Source organism: Eurypyga helias, unplaced genomic scaffold (genome assembly GCF_000690775.1).
Source record: "Eurypyga helias isolate BGI_N326 unplaced genomic scaffold, ASM69077v1 scaffold8487, whole genome shotgun sequence".
Taxonomy (NCBI): domain Eukaryota; kingdom Metazoa; phylum Chordata; class Aves; order Eurypygiformes; family Eurypygidae; genus Eurypyga; species Eurypyga helias.
Genome location: NW_010262361.1, coordinates 14,354 through 35,029, shown reverse-complemented (window position 1 = coordinate 35,029; position 20,676 = coordinate 14,354). Strand labels below are relative to the sequence as shown.

The following is a 20,676-nucleotide window of genomic DNA, read 5'->3' as shown; positions in this document are numbered from 1 at the left end:
AAATTCCTCAGATCCCTCTCACTCAGCTAATCTTTGGAAGAGGAAGAGTAGGAGGAAGCTGGAGTCAAACTGGGATGCTGGCAAGGAAAACGAAAAGGCCCAAAACCAAGGACCCAAGTGACCAGGCTAGCAGAAAGGTGTGGCTTGAGCCAATCTACTCTGAAAGTATATATTCAGCCTATTTTATTGGTATTCAGGTCCGATTCTTACACAGCAAAGGCTCAAGAATTGTAAAGTGTATTCCCCTGTTCAAATAAAATGCAGTGATGCCATATACAATTTCTACTAAATGTAGAAGTACTGAACACAGTCCAGGACAGCGTGAGGAACCTGAAATACTGTGAGAGGACTGCAGCCCGTATAAGAAAGACAGAACAGAAGGCAGAAAAGACACTTCCACTTGAAAGCAATATGGCTTGATGAGTTTCACTGAATTCTCTAAACAAGCATATTTAAAGTATGCATTTGTATTTTCATATATATATGTATAAACACATACACATGTCCATATACAAATATTAGGAGGGTTGGGGCACAGTAACTACTCTATTGTTTTAAAGCACCTAATGGAAAACAAACATCTAGAAACTGAAAAGATTTCTTTTCCTTAAAATGCTGACAAACTATACTCAAATATATCCTGCTAATGCCAGAGCATACTCTGGCACTTTATAATTTTCCAGAGCAAATGCCCCTAACTTCAGCATTTGCCAATACATATCATGAAAGAGGAAATTTCAAAACAAATCTGGAAATTATATTTAAAAATCTAAGGCAAACTTTGGTATCTAAGCAAAAGTACAGAAGTCACATTTGTTTATGCACAAATCATAATGAAAAGAAAAGAACTTACAGTAGCTATGAAGTTCAGAGAAGGTTTTATAACTCTAGAGTAGTCCATAAATTCAATAAAATAGTCACTCTGCTTTGGAAAGACGATGGTACTTGAATTTTGGGAGCCTCCTGTTTAATAATTTTATGTGTTTAGACAGCTTGCTTTTAACAAACATATTCCTTTAGAAGCAATACTATTAACTTTCCATGATTTTTACATAATTCTATCATATTTTTCACCATTTCCAATCCTATCACTCTTCATTGTTCCAGTTAATGATCAGTACAAAGGTGGTATACATACTGGTACTGTCTTCCACAACACTAAATAAGCCATACCATGTAGTGCTCTACTCCCCCAAGACTATGTCAGAATGACTCGAGGAAGGAACTTAAGAATCCCAAATGAGCCAACTTCACAGTGCCAGTGTTCCTACAGAAAGTCTGTAATGAAACCTAGTTTCTGGGACAGGCAGAAATGTTGGACAAATTATTTCTTTCTAATATGCAAGGTTCTGTGGAGCATGAATTCACAAGAAAGCTCAGTCTGATAATCAGCTAGTCTAGAAAAAGGTAAAGACAGCTGACAACATGAGGCTACAGAAGTCTTTCTACTGATGTGGTTTACAAACAAACAAGTTATATAAGTTTATGATTAAACCTAAGTTTGTACAACTCAGGTTAATGCAGGCAATTCTTCATGCCTGCTCTTCTCATCAAAAGTGGTCAGACGTTGACTTTAAGCCCCCATCTGAACAAATCTCTTGGTTGCTTAGTAGGTGATTTCGCATAGAACTGTATTCAACTGAGTTAACAGCTGGTTAAACTATTTAATATCTAGGCCAGATAATGTATTTTTTCAGAAAATATATTTGCATGCAGATGGTTCATACTGCCATCAGCACATGATGCTTTTCTAGCACTCCAAGTCCTTCCACACAGCGATAAGCTCTTCCAGTACTACCTGCTCTTTGGATTTCTCTCAGGAAACATCACACAGCCACACACCTGTGAGAGACTCGGTGACCACTGCGATAATTTCTATTGGCTCTGCATAATCACTGTCACCTTGATGCCACGACTGATCAGCATTCAAGTTTTGCAACTTCAGCTTGTTACAGGTTACATTCACAGATCCATTTATCTGCAATGTACAAAAAAAGAAAAACTGTTGAACCAGCAAAGCCAAGGACACTTTTTCATCTACAATAGCTCATTTCTGGTTAAGTCCTGTGCCTCTCCCCACATACAAGTTCTGGAGTATCAGCACCAGAAAATTATGAACGCTGACCTTTCTTTTTTGCCTTCAATAACCATTTTTTATTAAATCCCGTAGAAGTTCATTGCTTTTTAAAGCCAACAATGCCTTATAGAGAAATTTACCTTTCTTTTTCCCCTCTAATATTTAGAATTATCCACTCCTACATGGCCAGAGCAGTGATACACTTTACAGAAAAATACAGTGAAGAGGTTCCTGCCTGAAGAGGGGGGTATACCCTATCCAACATCCCTGAGCTCAGAGTTTCTGTGGGCTAAGTGCTGCTGAAGGCACAGAAGTCAGCCAACTGCTGAAGTCAGCCAACAGAAAACAACAGGCACACCACTGAGCAGAAACTGAACCTGTTTTAAACACAGGCCACAGGTCAAAAGTAAAAGGCATGATTTTCCAAAAGGATGCCATGAATTTATCACCACTTTTAAGTCTTCAGAACAAAGCTGCATGCCTTTTTAAATTTCATGCTCCAGATTATATCTAGTAGATGAAGTCCAATGTAATTGCTAAGTAATTAGTAGGCAAAGTACTTTGGTCTCTACCATGCAAGAGCTCCCCCTAGACAATTGCAGTGGTCTCCTCCGGCCTTGTAATGCAGGGCTGAGTGTGCAGGAGCACACACAGGGCTCCTGGGCATGGGTCCTTCATCATCTATGCTGCTACAGCAGCTCCTGGAAAGCTACCTGGGCCAACTAGCACTCTCCAAAATAACTTCCAGGCACAGTTCCAGGGACCACAGCAGGCAAGTACCATTCCCAACAAGCAGTCTGAATGAAGCCACTTTGTTTGGGAAACTGAAGAGAGGTTAACACTCTCCATGAAAATCACAGCATAGAATCACAGAATGGTTTGGGTTGGAAGGGACCTTGAAGACCATCTAGTTCCAACCCCCCTGCCATGGGCAGGGACACCTTCCACTAGACCAGGTTGCTCAAAGCCTCATCCAGCCTGGCCTTGAACACTCCCAGGGGTGGGGCATCCACAGCTTCTCTGGGCAACCTGTTCCAGTGCCTCACCACCCCCTCTGTGAAGAACTTCTTCCTAATATCCAATCTAAATCTACTCGCTTTTTGTTTAAACCTGTTACCCCTTGTCCACAGACCATGCTGGCTGAACTCAGCACGCGAGAATAGTCACAGGCATATTTAACCTACAGAAGGAGACACAGCCTTAGCGTCTACACCACAAACTGCCAGCAGAAAACTCACCTCCACTGTTTTTGTAATGTTTCTCTTATTTGTCCAGTAAGAGACAGAAAGGCAAGTGACTGTTACAGTTCCCTTCACTGGTTTTCCGTACATGTACCTGGAAACACATCAGTCAGAGTCAAACAATGCACTATATCCAGGGCTTGGGCTCTTGAAGAGCTCTGAAGGCAAAAGAATCCACTAAAAAATATTTTTCCCTGGTCTTAAGTAGGGCTAGAATGCATCTGTACTTTGAAACACAGGAGATTTCAATACTCAGACCAGTTTATTGACACTAAAATCAGGAGCACAAAACCTGGAGAAGATATACAGCAGTGGGAAGCGCTGCTCTTTCCTGCACACGTGCTCTATAAACCTACTACTACTCAATAGTAAAATTAACTATATTAAGCTAAACTGGGAGTTATTGAACAGAACACCAATGTAGCATCATAGCTAATATGGGAAATGGACCTGTTATGCTTCCCAAATGCTACAAATATAAAACGAGAGATCTCAAGATACTTGTATTCAAACTCCTTAGTAATCACAGTCCAAAGGAATAATGGCATTATTACATGGGAAACATAATATACAGCTGTGGCAAACCTGAAAACTAACATATCCATTACTAAAAATGCCATTAGCAATCTACAATAATAAACCAAAAATTTTGTACCAATGTTTCCAAGCTATATATAAGAGAAGCCATTAATTATCAGAGAATGACAAAGAAAGGTGGTGGTGGAAGGGGAACCTAAAATCATTCTGGTCTATTATCATTAATATATTCAGATGTGATAAATTTAAGTCATTATGGATTTGGTTGGCAGTCACTTAAATATCGCATCTGAAAAGCAGGAGGAAATAACAATGAAGTAGCGCAGTTACAGGAAGAACTCTGACAACACTGCCTTGCACCCGTACTCAGTCTTTCTGAGCAGAACTGATTACTGTAATAGCCTGCCATTAACCCTGAAATGATACTGCCACTGGGTAGCATGCGTGTATCTAATAACACTCCAGAGATGAGAAAGAAAAAAGGTTTTATGACATCTATGAGTGTAATGGACATATAAACTCTTTGTATACAGAGTCATTATGCCTATAAACAGTCAACAGGAATGAAGTCATTGCCTACAAATAATGATGACATATCTGTAAAACTTTCGCACTGCTGGGATTCAGTCTCAGACAATTCACTGGCATCTGAGTCTGGATTTATTGCAGCAGACAGGTGCACTTTCAAATACCTTATGAGTGTACCTAACGAAGGAGCCAAGTACCCTGTGGAACACCAAAACAACTATAGGAACCAAATTCACATAGGCATATAATGGACTCAAAAGCAAAGTGGAATGGGTGGAAAAAAAAAAAGAGGAAATTTAAAGAAAAAAAAACATGCCCCTTATGAGAAACCTAGGTCATTTATAATATCAAGTTGCATTGCCTCTAGAAAAGGAAGCTTTTTCTTAGAAGATCAAACATTTCTTTTAAATAGCTCGTTAATCCACCATTTCTGCATTTCACCTATAAATGGAGTGCTTGTTTAGGCGGTATGTATTTTATGGAATTAAATAACCTAAGGAAGACCTTTTATTTCAGGTCTTCTTGAATGGATCTATCAAGTAGCTCTACCTGGCTCTCATCTCGCCAAAATAAAGCTAATTTCTATTTGAGATAAATGCATACTACATTTTTTGTCTACATATTTGTCCACCTGGAAAATAAAATACTTCTTATACATTAGTCTACAGTGAAGTCTCTTTGGAACTCCTCAAGAGTTTTTAATTCTTTATCCATTTACAGATATAGATACTTTGATAGGCAGGAGAAGCCTATACTTCAAATTCACAGTGGGGATAAATTGGATCAAAATTGATATGCATACTAGTTTGCCTAATTTTCCAACTGGTTTAATAAAATATAGTTAATCTACCTACAGACTTTGACGTGATGATATGGACAGCACCACACAAGAGCCATAAGAACAAAACAATGCCTCAAAATATACGTCACAAGCAAAAGACTCAAGAAATTTGCTGACTAAGGTAGCTAAAAATGTCTTGTCTATAGTGTAGAATCACCAGACAAGAAAAAAAATAACTAGAAGTCTGAAATCTATCTAACAGTGTTACAACAGCAACAGTACCTAGAAATAGATGCTAGCCAGTCACTTTTTTACGATTTTACATATAAGTTTTCACTCTGAAATTTAGAGACTCACAATAATAGATTAAGGGTGACAATGGTATCAATGACTTACTTTGCAGTGACAGTAACAGTTACGTCTTCCTCTCTCAAAGAGTAGTATAATGGTGTTGTTATCATAACATCAAATTTTGGTAAAACTAAAGAAAAAAAATTACAGAAAACATTAAATTCACACAATAATTTCTTTTTCTTGTTTTAAGTAGTAAGAGCAGAACATGTAATATAACAAAGACTATTACAGTTTCCTAAGGAATATAAGGTAAGATATATTTTAATCCCAACCCTATGCATGCCCCAGACTAAGACTTTTTGCTGAAAGGAGAACAAGCATCATAAGACTGAAATATAAAACATTTAACTTATTCAGGCTTTACAGAATTATCAGCAAGCTTCATGATTAGACATTATGCAGATATTTTGGGATGAGCACATTGCCAAAAACTGCATCTCATAGACTTAAGGTAAGTATTTTAAAACTGCATGACATCCAGACTACAGTAGTAGATCATTAAAACTAACATAAATAAACAGGGCAGCTGGTAAGATTATGTTTTTCCCAGGACACGTCTCAGAGAGAGATTTTTTCCCAAAGTCAGTCTCAGAGAAACAAGAGATTTGGAAATTAGACTTTCTGGGAGTATTAAAAAGGTTCATGCTAGCCAAGGGAAGGTAGTCTGAATTAATGGAGAATCATCTACCAATTTTGGCCACTACTAAACGCCCTTAAGTAATACTTACCATATTCCATCACTTTAAATCTTTGATAATGAACTTGACCCTATTAAAAAAAAAAAAAAATTATGAGAAAATACTTACAATTGTGGTTAGATTTGCAAATTTAACATACCTTCTAAGACAAATCCCGCTCATATTCAAATTAAATTACAATTCCTGACATGATGTGATTTTAAGTCATGGCTCAACCATTATCAGCTCCTGTTACGGAGCTCCTGTAAGCACGAGTAGTATGTATTTGCACCACTGAAGAACACAGCTCACATGCAGCAGATCCATGTAATGAAGAGCTGGTGGAGCTTCCCATCTGCAGACATCTACATTCTGCTGGTTACTGTATTTAAAAAACCCCAAAAATCCTAAAACTAGGATTCCTAGCCTAAAACTACCTAGCATAAGTACTCACAGTTGTCATGATGAACCATGACTGACATACCTTTCCTAGCTCATACAAAATTAACTCAAGTATCTCTATGCAAAAGGGAAGGTCCTACATTTTCTGTCTAGAGGACAAGACCATTTCAAAAGCATATATAATCTTACGGTTCTTTATTTACTCAAAAGGCAGCTAAAATTTTGTTACAGTCTACAGTGCATATTCACTTCAGCAGAGAAATTCTTGGGTTATATCTTCCTCTTTTGTTTATTTGCTAGTCAATAATCAATTGAAGAAATAAACAACTATACAATATATTGTTCCTTGTGTTCTCTTCTATTTTCCTATTTTTCTAATTTTTTCATTAGGTTATCTGAAAGCATATTCTGGCATAACTTTGAGATGTGGTACATCAGGCCACATTCAGCGTGTCGTTGGGAAATTAATTTTAATTTTTTTTCTTCCTCTCCACTCTATGAACACCAGAAATTCAGTAGCTATTGTTGTTCTTCATTACAGTGACAATTCACCAAAACATCTCGGTAGTCAGCCACATAAATTTTGCTTTTTGTTGTCTTATTCAATTTTTTTTCCTTGCTAAAGTGGAAGTACTTCAAGTTGCACCAGGGAAGGTTTAGACTGGATATTAGGAAAGAATTCTTCACCGAAAGGGTTGTCAGGCATTGGAACAGGCTGCCCAGGAAAGTGGTAGAGTCACCATCCCTGGAGGTATTTAAGAGGCTGTGTGGACGAGGTGCTTAGGGACACTGTTTAGTGGTGGATTTAGGTATAACTTAGGTTGGATCCAACAATCCTAAAGGTCTTTTCCAACCGAGATGATTCTGTGATTCTGACCACACATTTATGTCATTTGCCTGCAGACACACAACCCTTGTTCAATGACTTGTACAGTACCACACCAAAAGTTGCCATCAGCAGGGAAATGGGATGAGGTGATTTATCAGCAGCATCAAGAACTGGAGCTCTGAAACTCAGCTGATCAAATTTTCCAAGAGGAAAATCTGAGCTCAGCTGGGTTGGAAGGATGGGCTGACAAACCAAAGGAGTCTCCACTTCCCAAAGGATGGGAGAGGCTCTTTCTGAAGCCTATTTTGCTTCTTTGCTAAAGTCTCTTCTGGGAAACAGTGGGAAGATGAAGACAGAAAACAGCCTGTCACTAGGAGATAGCCAATTTGAAAGGCTAATATTGCCTGCTGCTGCTAAATTGAGGTTATGTTGATGTGGAGCTCAGAAGCCCGATTACTTTGATTATTCCCGAGAACAGTGGCACCACTACAGGTTATCACACGCGTTGGAGTATCACAGTGAACATAGTCTGAAATGTGGGGCAAAGGAGCCTGAATACGGATAGCCAAGCGGATAGCGGAGTGTCTGTGGCAAGAGAGGATAAATTGACAACTCCTGTGGTAAAAACCCTAGGAAGAGGATCCATTATAACTGATCTCTCTTACCTGATCAAGAACTTTGCAAATTAGGCATCTCAGACCAAGCCCCTTGTACTTCTATATTTACACTTTTCCTAGCAAAATATGTCAAAGTAAAAATCAGACTGCTACCCATTTCATGAATAAGTCACTGATCACCAAAATAACTGCCATATTTATATTCCTAGGTTTGAAGAGATATGCAGAATCTGCTACTTTCACAACATTTGTGCAGATCATAATCCTTACAATACAAAATGCTACAGCACCGACATGCAATCCATAATCAGATTGCTATCAGGTAATCTTAAGAACAGGTATCTTAGGAAAATGACCTGTAGTGAAATTATCTCATGTCTGGTTCTCTGTACATCTTTTATTTCCAGTGTTAAGCATACACTTGTCACCCTTGCCTTTAAGCAAACCATGAACAGAACGTTATACCAGCTGGCAGGATGATAAAGCATCTCCCTGGAAAATGAGATTTTGTTTCACATTACCTTAGAAGTCAAAAATAAAAAAAATTAAAAGCTAACATAACTGTAATGAGTGGAAAACATTCAAGTGAGAGATTCAAGTGGGTCTAGTGCACCTTCTCTGAAATGACAACCTTTATGACTGAGAGCAAGCCATGCTCCACAGTACAGGGAATGGAAGAGACCCTACTAGGTAATCTCGATGATTTGTACACCAGGCCAGATTTCCCACCAACACACACTTTTCAGCGCAACTGGTTTGGAACAGGACAAGTAACAGCACTTCAACCACTCCATATCATTTTAGCTCCTCAGGGTGGGGCTGTTTAAATATTTTGGAGCAGAAGTTGTTAAACCAGTTTCCAGGAGAGGCAGCTTTTGAGACAAGCAGATAGTTATAAATACAAACCAAGAGTGGTTTGTTTTTTTTTAGGATAGGAAAACAACCCCATGCCTATTCCACTTGTTTCCAGCACAGCTTTATTCTAATACGGTTTCTGTCTTCCATGCCTTCTCCTGCCCCTTAAACACACTCACCGTTTCCAGATTATTAGCATTTTGCTCTAAATCAGCATTTCTTAAACTGCAAAGCATCTATTACATTCTGTTCTTAATACTCTGGGCAGTGTGCAAACAGCACCATAAAGAGATCCGTACTCTGAGATCGTGAGGGTGATGGAGCCTTTGATGCTGTGGACTGTGACATCTAAGAATCCCTAACATCAGTCAAGGTGTCGCTCTGTTGTGATGAACTAGTCCGGCTTGAAGTCACTTGGGGTCAATCCAAGAAAGGATCCCAGGAACCGTTCCCCCAATTTTTTTAATTATTATTTGGCAATCTGAAGTCCTTGAAGCAAATCTGATCTGGGTCCATTTGCTTACTCGTTTCTGACACTGACGTGCGTCACCACTCAACACACTGGGAAAGACTCCGGGTGTGGTCTGAGGACTGTTCCAAGGAAAAGCGCCGCGCTGGCACCGCCTGTATTCCCGCGGCCACACCGCCACCCCACGGCCCCCCTCCGGAACACTCCTCCGCCTCTGCTTCGCAACAAAGGCTTTTGTCTCCACCAGCATTTCATCTTCACTCTCACGCTTCACTTTCATGTGCAGGAGATAAACCCCAAAATCAAATTCTGTATGGGTTCCCAAACTTCTGTCCAAATCCACCAGCATGGTCTCAGGAAACTGAGCAGCATCCCATCGATGTCAGTGGTACCCAATGATTCAGTACCAGTGCTTGTTTGCAGACTACTGCATGTGCAGCCAATTCCAAAGGTTTTACACACAGTCTGAGTTTGGAGGAGGGTGGCACTTTTTTTAAGGAATGACATAATCTCAAACTCAGTGTATCAAATACGAAATCTGTGGCTGGCCTAGCAGTAAAACATCACAGAATTCATTGTGGATACACTGTGACCTTCATAAAACCTCAAAAGTTAAAAAATTCAGAGTGTAAAGTACATAATCAACTCTAGCTGATTTTGAACCCTGCTTTATAGCTGAAGCTTTTAGAAAAATATATAATACTCTTTAAAAAGCCCTCACTGCACCTGAAACATTACTGCTCTTCAACATCTGAACACAAATTTCCAAATAACAACTTCCACAAATTAGATTACAAAATGCCTTATAACTCGCAACTTCTGGTCGGAGCTGCCTGCTACTAAAACTCAGCAACTAAAAGCCTTTCAGCAACAGGCTCCACAACAGGAAATATAGGATATCCAACTAAAATATAAGGTGGAGACTTGGGAACCAGACTGTAATTACTCTGTCTTGAGTTTTCTTGGAACAGCTGTACTAACACCTGAACTCTTATTAAAAAGTACTACAGGATGTTTAACAGCAGCAAGCAGCCAGAATCTGATTTAAAACAGGATTCAGAGGCAGTACTTCCAGGAATCCAAACTCAGTACACTTGGGAACTGATCTGTAACCACTGGAAGGGAAACGGTATTTGCTGACTTAACACTCTTTAAAGACAAAGAGGGAAACCTGAGACAGAAAGGCTGGATCGCTGACAATTTAACTGGAAAGCTCACGTCGTGTCATTAGGATAGCTACTGTCCTGTGTTGATCGGCCTGGGTTTGCCATCTGAAGATGCTCCCAAAGCCTCAAGTAAATCCAATAAACTGCACTGCACGCCATGCAGGCTCAGAGCGAGCGGTAGTAGTTACAGGTAGGTAGGCACAGCTATTAAAAATGCCAGACGCATACTAAGTATTCTTTAGCAGTAAATCTAAGCTCCCAGTGACCTCTGTTATCAGGAAAGGATTGGTGAGTCTGTGCAACCTCATATATTACACAGAAAAAACCTGTACCTCCCTTGGACAGCAGAAGAGCTAGGAATAGCCAGGCAATAACTAGGAATATCCACTTGGAGTGATCCGGGTCACTCACTAGCTTTCACTGAACACTCAACTAAATCTCTACCTCATCACCTACATAGAGATACCTACACAACAAACCTCAAACTGAATCCCATCCCATATGGCCTCATATTTCACGGTATAAGCTCATTTGTAACCAAAAGAACTGGAAAGAATTTCCCAGCGGAAAACTTCTTTATTCTGCAAGGTTTCTTGCAGGTTTCATTAATCCAATGGTATGTCATGCTATCAGAAAAATAACAGCCTGTGAGACAACCCACAAGACAGACCTAGGGCGATAGTGTGACTATTGCGATAGTTATTCCATATACTCGGCACATGACAGCCTTAACCACTGAAAGATGCTGTGTAGGCATATGCTATAAAAATAATGCATATTGCTTTGTCATTATATTCTTTTAACACAGAATTTGAAAATTAAAGCAGATCAGGTGTGAACCATTGAGAAAAAGGAATCTGAAAGTAAACAACGTACATTTTGGGGAGGGGGGGGCTTGGAGCTGCTCTTTTATTCCCACAGGATAAGCACTGCAAGAATAGCCAGGTTTTTCTAGATCCCAAAGCCTACAACATTATTTTAATATAATATACTGTTCTTCTCCTCTGTTTTAATTTTCAATTCAAGGAGTTTAGTGTCAGAAGGAACCATTTAGCCTGAGCTCCTTTTACCCCAGCTTTGGTTATCTCAGTATACAGCTACTCCAGCAATCTGCATTATTATCATCTTCCAAAAAGGCAACTGTTCCTGATGCTAAAACATCAAGTAATAGAGAAGCTCCCACTCCCATTCTTCCATTTGTTACAGTGACTAATAGGCTCGCTGATGAAATACATATATATGCCACAGAGAATTTGTCTGGCTTCAATTTCTATTAGATGGTTCACACTATACCTTTCTTCACGACATTAAAAAGCCTTTCAAAACCTGTAACAGCACTCACAGACTGTAATCAATAAGTCCATTGACTCATCTGACCCCTTGATATACAGTCAACAGATGGGACTTCTGCAGCCTCTCACCACGGAGCTTTCTTCCCCGGCTCCATTCGCAAACTCTACCATCATATTAGAAACACCCTGGGTGAGTGTCGATTGCCCAAAAATCTATCCACCCTTCCCTGACAGACTTTACATACATTGCTGGTTTTCATTAGAATTTTGTATAAGCCTTTACAAAAACCTGTTACATCAGTAAATCTACCTTATTAACCAAATCCATAATAGCCACAAAGAATTTAATTCTTTATCCGAGGAATCCCAAACCACCTCTGTCATTGTTTTTCTCATGCCAGAAGACAAGTCTGTAGCTTCCCATGTTACCCCACTTGCACTTTTCTGTTAAGGACATTCATCTTTTCAAATCTCCCCACACCAAGATTCACTTAACCACTCAGAACCATCACCCCTATTAAATGTTTCCATCTCTGACACGTAATTATTGTTTCCTCATGTTATTGGGCTCTGCCACAGCTGGAATTTCTTTTGTTTCTATCAAACCTTAAAAACACTTTCATACTCTTCTTAACCACCAAGTTTTCCTTGGTATATTTACAATTCCTACAAATATGCAAGAGTTCAGACTTTCATTTATATTGATACTTATCTCCTAGTTCCCCCTTTTTCCACTTATTTAATGCACCATTTCTTAAATATTAACCATTTCCTGTCACTGAAAAAAAGGATCCCATTTCTGCTCTGCGCAAATTTATCTTTTCCCAAGACAGTACTTTGTTAATGTACCAAATGCATTTTGCAGTACTTTCTACCTTGTACTGTCTCCTGGAACAATGATGAACAGAGAAAAATGTCACAGAGTAATGAGCATTATCCCTGCCCCTGGATATTCTTTGTGCCGCTGAAGCATTTAGAGCTCTATTATTAGGAACCGCAAACACTCTATGCTAAACAGCAAAGTTTTAAAACTTTAATGGTAGGGAAAATGAGATGAAAATATGCTAAAGACAACCTAGGAAAGGTTGTACTCCAGCAGATCTAACATGAAGGTCAATGTCCAGTCTGGCAGCAGCCAAGGTTCAACACCTACAGAACCGCATCTACCAGGCCAGCCAGCCCTGACACTGTGCCAGCTCAAGCCTCAGGGTTCTCCAATTAACAGTTCTTAATCAAGTGTACTTCTGTGAGTTTGTACAGACATTTTTTGGTCCCACATGAGTTTTCAGAATTCACAAAACCCAGCAGTGCTGTGCTTTACAGTTCAGTTATGCTGCTTTAATTATTTTTAAATTGCTTTTTACCTGCTTCACCTGGTGCCCTCTGGCTATGTATTGGGACAGACAGTGAACAAAACTATTTACTTTCTCCTTGTTACTCATGACTTCAGAGCTATTCCTACCCTGTCATAGGTTTTCCAGGCTCATCAACCTTCTGCAGTAGGACCAAATGGCTAAAATTTAGAATACCATCAACTACAGTCTAAGAGTTCACTTCACTTGGATGTTTTCTCGCAGCTGTTTCATTAGCCCAGATGAATCTATAAGGAATTTTATTTCAATTTTACAGGTTTTTTTCCCTTTTCTTTTTGGTTTTGTTTCAGGAGGGAGTGGCATTCATATTCAGATCCTGAAAACAGCTGCTCCAGTTCCTTCAGCAGTGTCCTACTGACTTCAGGATTACTCAAGACTTTGCAAAAAGCCCAAGCAAAATTTCCCAAACCCTTTTTCACCTGGCAAGCAAGGTGTTGAAGGAGCCCACCACTGTCACCAGCCTTTGTTCCCATGCCTGACCCACGCTTCCTCACCTCCTAAACCACACCTATGCAGTTGTGAGTAGGGCTGTGCCATCAACCCCATCAGTGAACGGGTCTGGGTTAGGCAAAGAAAAACACAGAGATGCTTTTCAATCTGGGGCAGTTCCCCAGCACGCTTTAGATCTCAATCTCAGATTTACTACAGCTGCCTCGGCGTGACTGAGAAGCTACTGAACAGCAGCAGAGGAATGGGAAGGAGCGGCTGAGCACAGGGACAAGAGCAGGAACAACTTAACACATTTTTCCCATCAAAGATAATAGTAACAACTCCACACCCACGTGAGAATGTGTTCAAAAAATCCAGTCCTGACACTCAAGTGAATAGAGTCCTGACACCACCCTCACCTACCTCAGCCTATGGAAAACTATGGAGCATATAACTGGTACTGGTAAACATTACTCCCAGGTAATACATGATTACAAGAGTTTTTCTGCTTTCTACCCCATCTCCTCCCTTATTAGGGAACATTAAGCAGTCCTGTGTGTACTTGCTAAATGGCTGACAGTGGCCCTTCAGAGACAAGTCAGAAATGCAGTTCCCAAATTACAGGCGTTTAGAGGATTCTGAATAAACCTGACACAGTTTTGAACAGCTAAACCTCCAGCTATTTTTGGAATATATTCCATGGTGTGTGAGGAGTGTACAGCTTAAAGGACTGGACTGATAGAACTAGTACCACCAGCAACGTGCAAATGAGATCATGCCAGTTTCGTTATGCAATAGTTCCACCTTATTATTCATCTTTTCTATTTTGCATAGTTACTTTTTCCTCAGTAACTCCTCAGTCATTGTGAATTGCTGAAACACCCCTAAAACTAGGCAGAGATTTATGAATGACAGTCTTTGATTCCACACCCCTTGAGACAGTGACTGCCAGCACAGCAGAGCACAATAAATTTCTGTATATTGGCTTACAAAATAAATATAAGGGCGTTTCATTTAACGAAAAAAAGTACTCCAAAAGTTCTTTTTTTTATATTATTGTTTAAAAACTCACTTTTTAAATAACATTTGTATTTTAGAATCAAAATGCAGACCTTAGGTTAAAATATGTAAGCTTTTTTTAATATCTTTCCTTACAAAACCACAAACTACTGAAAATCTTGTGAGGTTTGCACAGTATCTTGGGTTTGCCATGAGGGAAGGATTTCCCTCATCTCATGGTCCATGCTTATTTCTGGCTTGGCTTCACCAAAGCAAACAGTTTTATTCACATCTATCAGCAGAAATGAAATCTCTGTGATTTGGCATTGTTAATACTCACGTTCACTTCCACCTCTATGGACCAGTCTCCTAGCGGAGGGTTCATTGACAACTGAAACTTTTTGGAAACTACGCCCAAATCACCCTCCTCCATCAACCACTGCTGAATCAATTTCTTCCGAGGGTCCTAGGAGAAAAGTCAGGCTGTGTGTTAAATGTGAGAAGTGTTGACAGCAAGATTTAGGTAGCAATACGTATGATCTTTGTTACTTAAAGTTGGAACACATGACAAATTCCAATGTATAACTAGGTTCCTGTGGATACTTACTCGTATATATATATTCTGGGATGCTTTGTAAGGTTTGAGATCAGGATAGATGGTGACAACCCGAAACATGACATCTTGTCCCGGTTTATACATAGATTTATCCGTCTGGATGAATACAGAGATGCTCTTTGACATGTACATCAAGCTGGTACGGTTAGAGAAGATACGCCGGCCATCAGCATGGCCTTCCACCAGTAATTCATAATTCCCAGAAGCACTGTTCAAAGGCAGCTAAAAAGAAAATAGTGAATCTCTTCTAAGTATCCAAAATATTCCTGAAGATATGATTATTATTCAAAAGACATTTGACATAAAGATCTCACATATTCCTGAACTTTTCAACTTACATAAATTCTCAAAAAGAGGATTTCAGGATTTTAAAGTGTCATTCAACAATTACCTGCAAATGTGTTAGCAGAAGCATCTTTTCAATATATTTGCATCTCATTTTCAGTAGTAGTAAGGTGCACAACAATGTATTCATATAGCATTCATAGACACACATTGTGTTCCTTTTTTTTTTAATAGTTAATTTAGAAATTTCTTGGGTGTGATTTTGGGGGCTAATTTTTTCTGACTTCATCACTTTTTGGTAATGAACTTTCCAAAAATCAAGAGAGCTGAAGAAGCTCTGTGTGGGCCAGATGACCAGGACAGTAAAAAACCCTGCACTTCTTTTTACAACCTTTAGCTTCATGTCCTATAGGGTAGAAAATTCAGATTCAGAATGAAGATCTCATGAGGTGAGATCCTGTTTTTCAATAGAAACCTCAATGATTTTGTCTCATTTCAGTTTAATGATTCATAATCACAGCACATATTGCAACTCACCTAGAAAGTAAAATAATTATTCTTCTCAAAATATTAAGGAATACAGGAAGAGACATTTTATATGGTTAACTTATTTAGGACAGACATTGAAGGCTCTTTCAGTGCTGGCAGTAAACACAGACAGACACCACTGGCAAGGAAATTTAGACCACGGTAAGATCAGAATAACCACGCACAGGTCTCTGTCTCTCCAGCGGGCAGAGGAAATCTAGAGGTCGGAATTCAGATGCATCAGTTCATTTACTAAAATTAAGTGGAAGGAATTCCAGCCACAAGGGTTGAAAGGCTCCAAGCAGAGCTGCTGCAGCACATGGGAATTTCACCTCAAGCAGAGCCTACAAAGATAACAAATGCCCCCAGGGACATCCCAGCCCAGACGCCAGCTCCTGTACCACCATATGCTTAGGAATGTCTCTGAAGAAGGAAAAGGGTTTTAACACAACACACAGCTGGTTCCAACAAGAAGCCCTGGTAAAAAGCTTAAGAGTCACATGCTTCTGTTTGCAGTTACAGTAGTAAATCTGGAGTAAAATCTCTGAAGTCAAGACAACTAAAACAGACAGCCTTGCACATTTCAGCATAACATATGGACATGAAGCACTGCTCTTTCACTGGTAATGAAAATTACATCTGTTACCTCACCAGGCACAGCACTTCAGAAGTATCCTACCAAGGTTGTTGTACTGTCAAAAGTCATTTTAAGAGCGCAGAGTGAGGTAACAGAAATTCCCAGATAGGGAGAATGTCACAGGGTGACAAACAAGATAGATGCAAATGTCTGTATCGAATAAGTTTCCTTCTTTGTGTGTTTACCTATAAAGAGGAACCAACTACAGTTTCATCGCTCTCTGTTGACTTTCTGTTTTCCAAAACAAGACAGGAAAAAAAAATCAGGAAAGGGAAAACTAAAGAGGCTTTCTTCTTCACCCATGAGGAGGCATATGATGACAGATTACTCCTTTAAAATCTGGACTTATGTAACTAAATTTTAGGTGCAAAGCAGCACACTGAAATAGATTCTGCATTTTCTTCAGATGCAGGTTTTTGTATACACACTGCCAAGAACATATGATTCATATATTTCAACACTCTCCAGCTTCCATGCCAAGTATTCTGGAATATATTAAATAGGAGGAACAGCCTTAGTTACTGCATCTGTCAAATATTACCTCAAAATTAATTCATTTATTAACATTACCATTTATTAAAGAAGATGTATTCCCTAAAAAGCAGACAGCATTCCCTACAAGAAATCTAGGAAACATTATACACATTCAACATCAAAATGAGGGGAAAATAAGCTTGGTTTTTCTCATCACAGCAGTGAATTGTGCTCTTACAGCATTATTTTAACATACTTGCAAGAGTTGTCAGATTTCTTCTTCAAACGTCTGTAAATGCCATTTAGAGACCTCAAATATTTCCCTGTATATTTTTCCTATCATGAATAATGATAGATATAATAGGCTGCTCCCTTGATTTTTATATTTCAGAAGACCTTTCCGTCCTGCAACATGGTGACAAAACTGCCTGTTGTACCTTTCTTGACGTAAAAGCCAGCGCCGACCAGCCCCACCAACTCCTTCTCTAAACAGTTGTTTCTCAACCCAAATATGAACAAGGCAGCTTTTAACAGCAGGTAGAAGGAACATGCTGTGAAAATATTTTATCTTAGTCGATTCATCCCATAAGTGAATGGTATTACTATCCCCATTTTGGCACTCCTAACAGAAGAGAGAAAAAGGCCATCCCACATACTCCTCCTGACCACACCAGCCACTGCCACGAGCACCTCAGACAAGGAAGCTACTGTTTCCTCTGGAAAAGATGACAGCTGAAACCAGAAACTCATTACCCACCTTCTGCTACCATCCAACTACACTTTGGGCAAAACATAAGCCTACCATGGCTACACAAATCAGAAAAACATTTCACTATTGAAAAACAAGTCAGTTTTCATCACCTCAGATGGTGACGAGAGAGAGGGAGGAATTCACCTCACCTAGTTTTAGCTGCTTAAACACTAAGACCAGGCCAGATTCTATTAAGGACCTTGTTAATTTTTTTTTTCCCCAATCTGAATTTTCTATGTTTGCTAATTCACAGTTTGTACAGATGCATTTTAACCTAGTAGTCTCCATACTCTTGAGCTGCTCACTGTCATTGATTAACCACCCAGCCAACATTTCCAGATTATTTTATCAGATAGACAGTTTGTGACCAGAATTTAAACCCATTGGATTTAGGGATAGCCAGACTTACAGACATTTAAAATCTAAAGATTTTGGTAAAACTTGTTTCCTGACACAAATACATAATTCTTTAGAACAGATTTTCAAGATAACACCCAGGATTATAAATTCAGGATTCATACTCAACACACAATTTGATGTTACACATTTTTGTTAACTAGTTAGCTTATTACGTACTTTCACTGAACTTGCGTTTCCAAATCCTTAAGGCAGCTATGTATAAATACATTTTTATTTTAAGATTTCTCAATCACTGCACTGCACATTTCTTTCAGCTCTAATTAGCCCTCATTGTGTGTCCAAAATAGAGATGTAGGTATCAGCCATTCAAAAAAAACCACCACAAAGCAAAGTTCTGTGTTCAAGTTTTATGACAGCTTGTGCTGATGCTGGAAGGCAGCTCCCAAATCCTGTGATTACTTCTAACAATCTGCAGAGCACTTGATCTGAAAACTCCTTGGCTTACTGGTCAGCAAATACACTCATCTGAGAATGTGAAAAAAGCTAGGATCACATACAAAATACATCATCTCATCAACACCAACTGATGAAAAGTTACAGAGTCAACATTTTCTGAGGAAGGAGGAAAGGAAGGAAAGAAATACTTACTACTGGAAGAACAAGAGTCCCAAAGGAATCTGAATAAAAAAGAAGAAATACCACACTGTCAGAAACCTTATAAAAAAACTTAACACATCAACATTATCAGGTTAATTAGAAGAGCAGTGCTCCTCCCTTATTCCCACGCTGCCTGTAATACCCACTGGACAACCAAATTCCCTTGATGTGGCTACTCTGGAGCTCAGGGCACCTGGACCGTTCGGCCAACAGAGGTGCAACGGCTGCGACCGGCTGGGTGGCGTGCACACGCTTATCAGCCAGCTGACTGCTGCCAAACACCCTCTGGAAACGAAACTAGAAAATACACAGCCTGAAGCAACTGCTGCATGAGTCAGTATTGACATACTGTGTTTGTATATCGTTCGACATCTCATTCCCCACATCTATCCTTCCCAAGTCCTGTCAGGGCCACTGTCAGCTACCATTAGGTTATGGGATACTCAGCTCACCTCCACAAACACATGTAGGAGCATGAAGGAAGGATGGCGGGGGGGGAACCCCAATAACACCCAGTCCCTCCCCAGGGGAGCACTCAGCCCATCACACACCCATCGCCACAAGCCCAGCAAACGGGAACCCCAATACCCCACTCAGAGACACAATCCCCCCACCCTCAAGCTACCAGATCCAGCAACTCCCTAACAATCACTACCATCCCAAATCTGCTCAAAGAACCAGCCAGAACTGAACACCCCAGAAAAACTGAAATGCAATTCTCCACTTAAATAATGGTCTGAGGGTGCCCACCATGTGTCAGCTGGGAGCTGCCTGAACAAGGAGGGTATGGTGTGGGACTACTGTCTTGGGAATGACTCCCCTCAAGTACCATGGTCCTAAGACCAAAGCATCCCTCTGCTTCTGCATAGAAGTTGATTCTGCAACTCCTTCACAGGTAAGGGAAGCCCAGCCATTACCTCCATGACAACCTAAAGCTGCTTCTTCACCGGGCACCAGCTCTCAGCCTCCTCATCACCAGATACATCCACTCCACCCCTTCCACCCTTACATAGTTGATGGAAGATGCGCGATACCTTTTTGCAGGGCTGTGAAACTATGAACTGCAGTCTACAGCAACATTATTTCTCTGTTTGATGGGGTCTGATACCCAAGTTCTCCACTTGAACCATTTTCCTTTACATTCACACAGACTGAAACACCTTTACAATCTGTTCAAACCTCTACTCCACCTGAGTTACTATTTTTCATTGATTCTGCAGCTCAGATAAAAACTAAAATTTTCAAAACAGTGCACGGGATTTAGCAAGTAACCAACATGTAATGTATGGGGGTTAATATAACTTATTATTTTAACTATTTTAGATATGTGGCCTCAAAGGATTTTTAGATCCCAAATAAATGTGCTGTTAAGCTCCTGGATATCATTACATCATGGAGCCATAAGTGCTACAGCTTTTATTTTAATGACGCAGTGTATTATAGAATAGAATAGAATAGGAATACAAAGTAACCAACATGTAATGTATGGGGGTTAATATAACTTATTATTTTAACTATTTTAGATATGTGGCCTCAAAGGATTTTTAGATCCCAAATAAATGTGCTGTTAAGCTCCTGGATATCATTACATCATGGAGCCATAAGTGCTACAGCTTTTATTTTAATGACGCAGTGTATTATAGAATAGAATAGAATAGGAATACAAAAGATGTATTGGGTTTGTGTGTTAATGTGATGGGGTTTTGGTAGCAGGTAAGTGGCTACAGTGGCTACAGCTCCTG

At 39.7% G+C, this 20,676-nt stretch overlaps 1 protein-coding gene across 1 annotated transcript in view; it reads right to left on the bottom strand.

Annotated features, from left to right (window-relative positions):
• CD109 (CD109 molecule) overlaps positions 1-20,676 on the bottom strand; it is a gene marked incomplete at its 5' end in the record, with an annotated part of 77,672 nt that overhangs the window by 42,811 nt on the left and 14,185 nt on the right. Inside the window, 8 exons of the mRNA XM_010155702.1 lie at positions 854-963; positions 1,843-1,978; positions 3,316-3,412; positions 5,561-5,645; positions 6,247-6,286; positions 14,967-15,092; positions 15,234-15,464; positions 18,926-18,954. Of these exons, the coding sequence (XP_010154004.1) occupies positions 854-963; positions 1,843-1,978; positions 3,316-3,412; positions 5,561-5,645; positions 6,247-6,286; positions 14,967-15,092; positions 15,234-15,464; positions 18,926-18,954 (854 nt within the window). The remainder of the gene's footprint in view (positions 1-853; positions 964-1,842; positions 1,979-3,315; positions 3,413-5,560; positions 5,646-6,246; positions 6,287-14,966; positions 15,093-15,233; positions 15,465-18,925; positions 18,955-20,676) is intronic.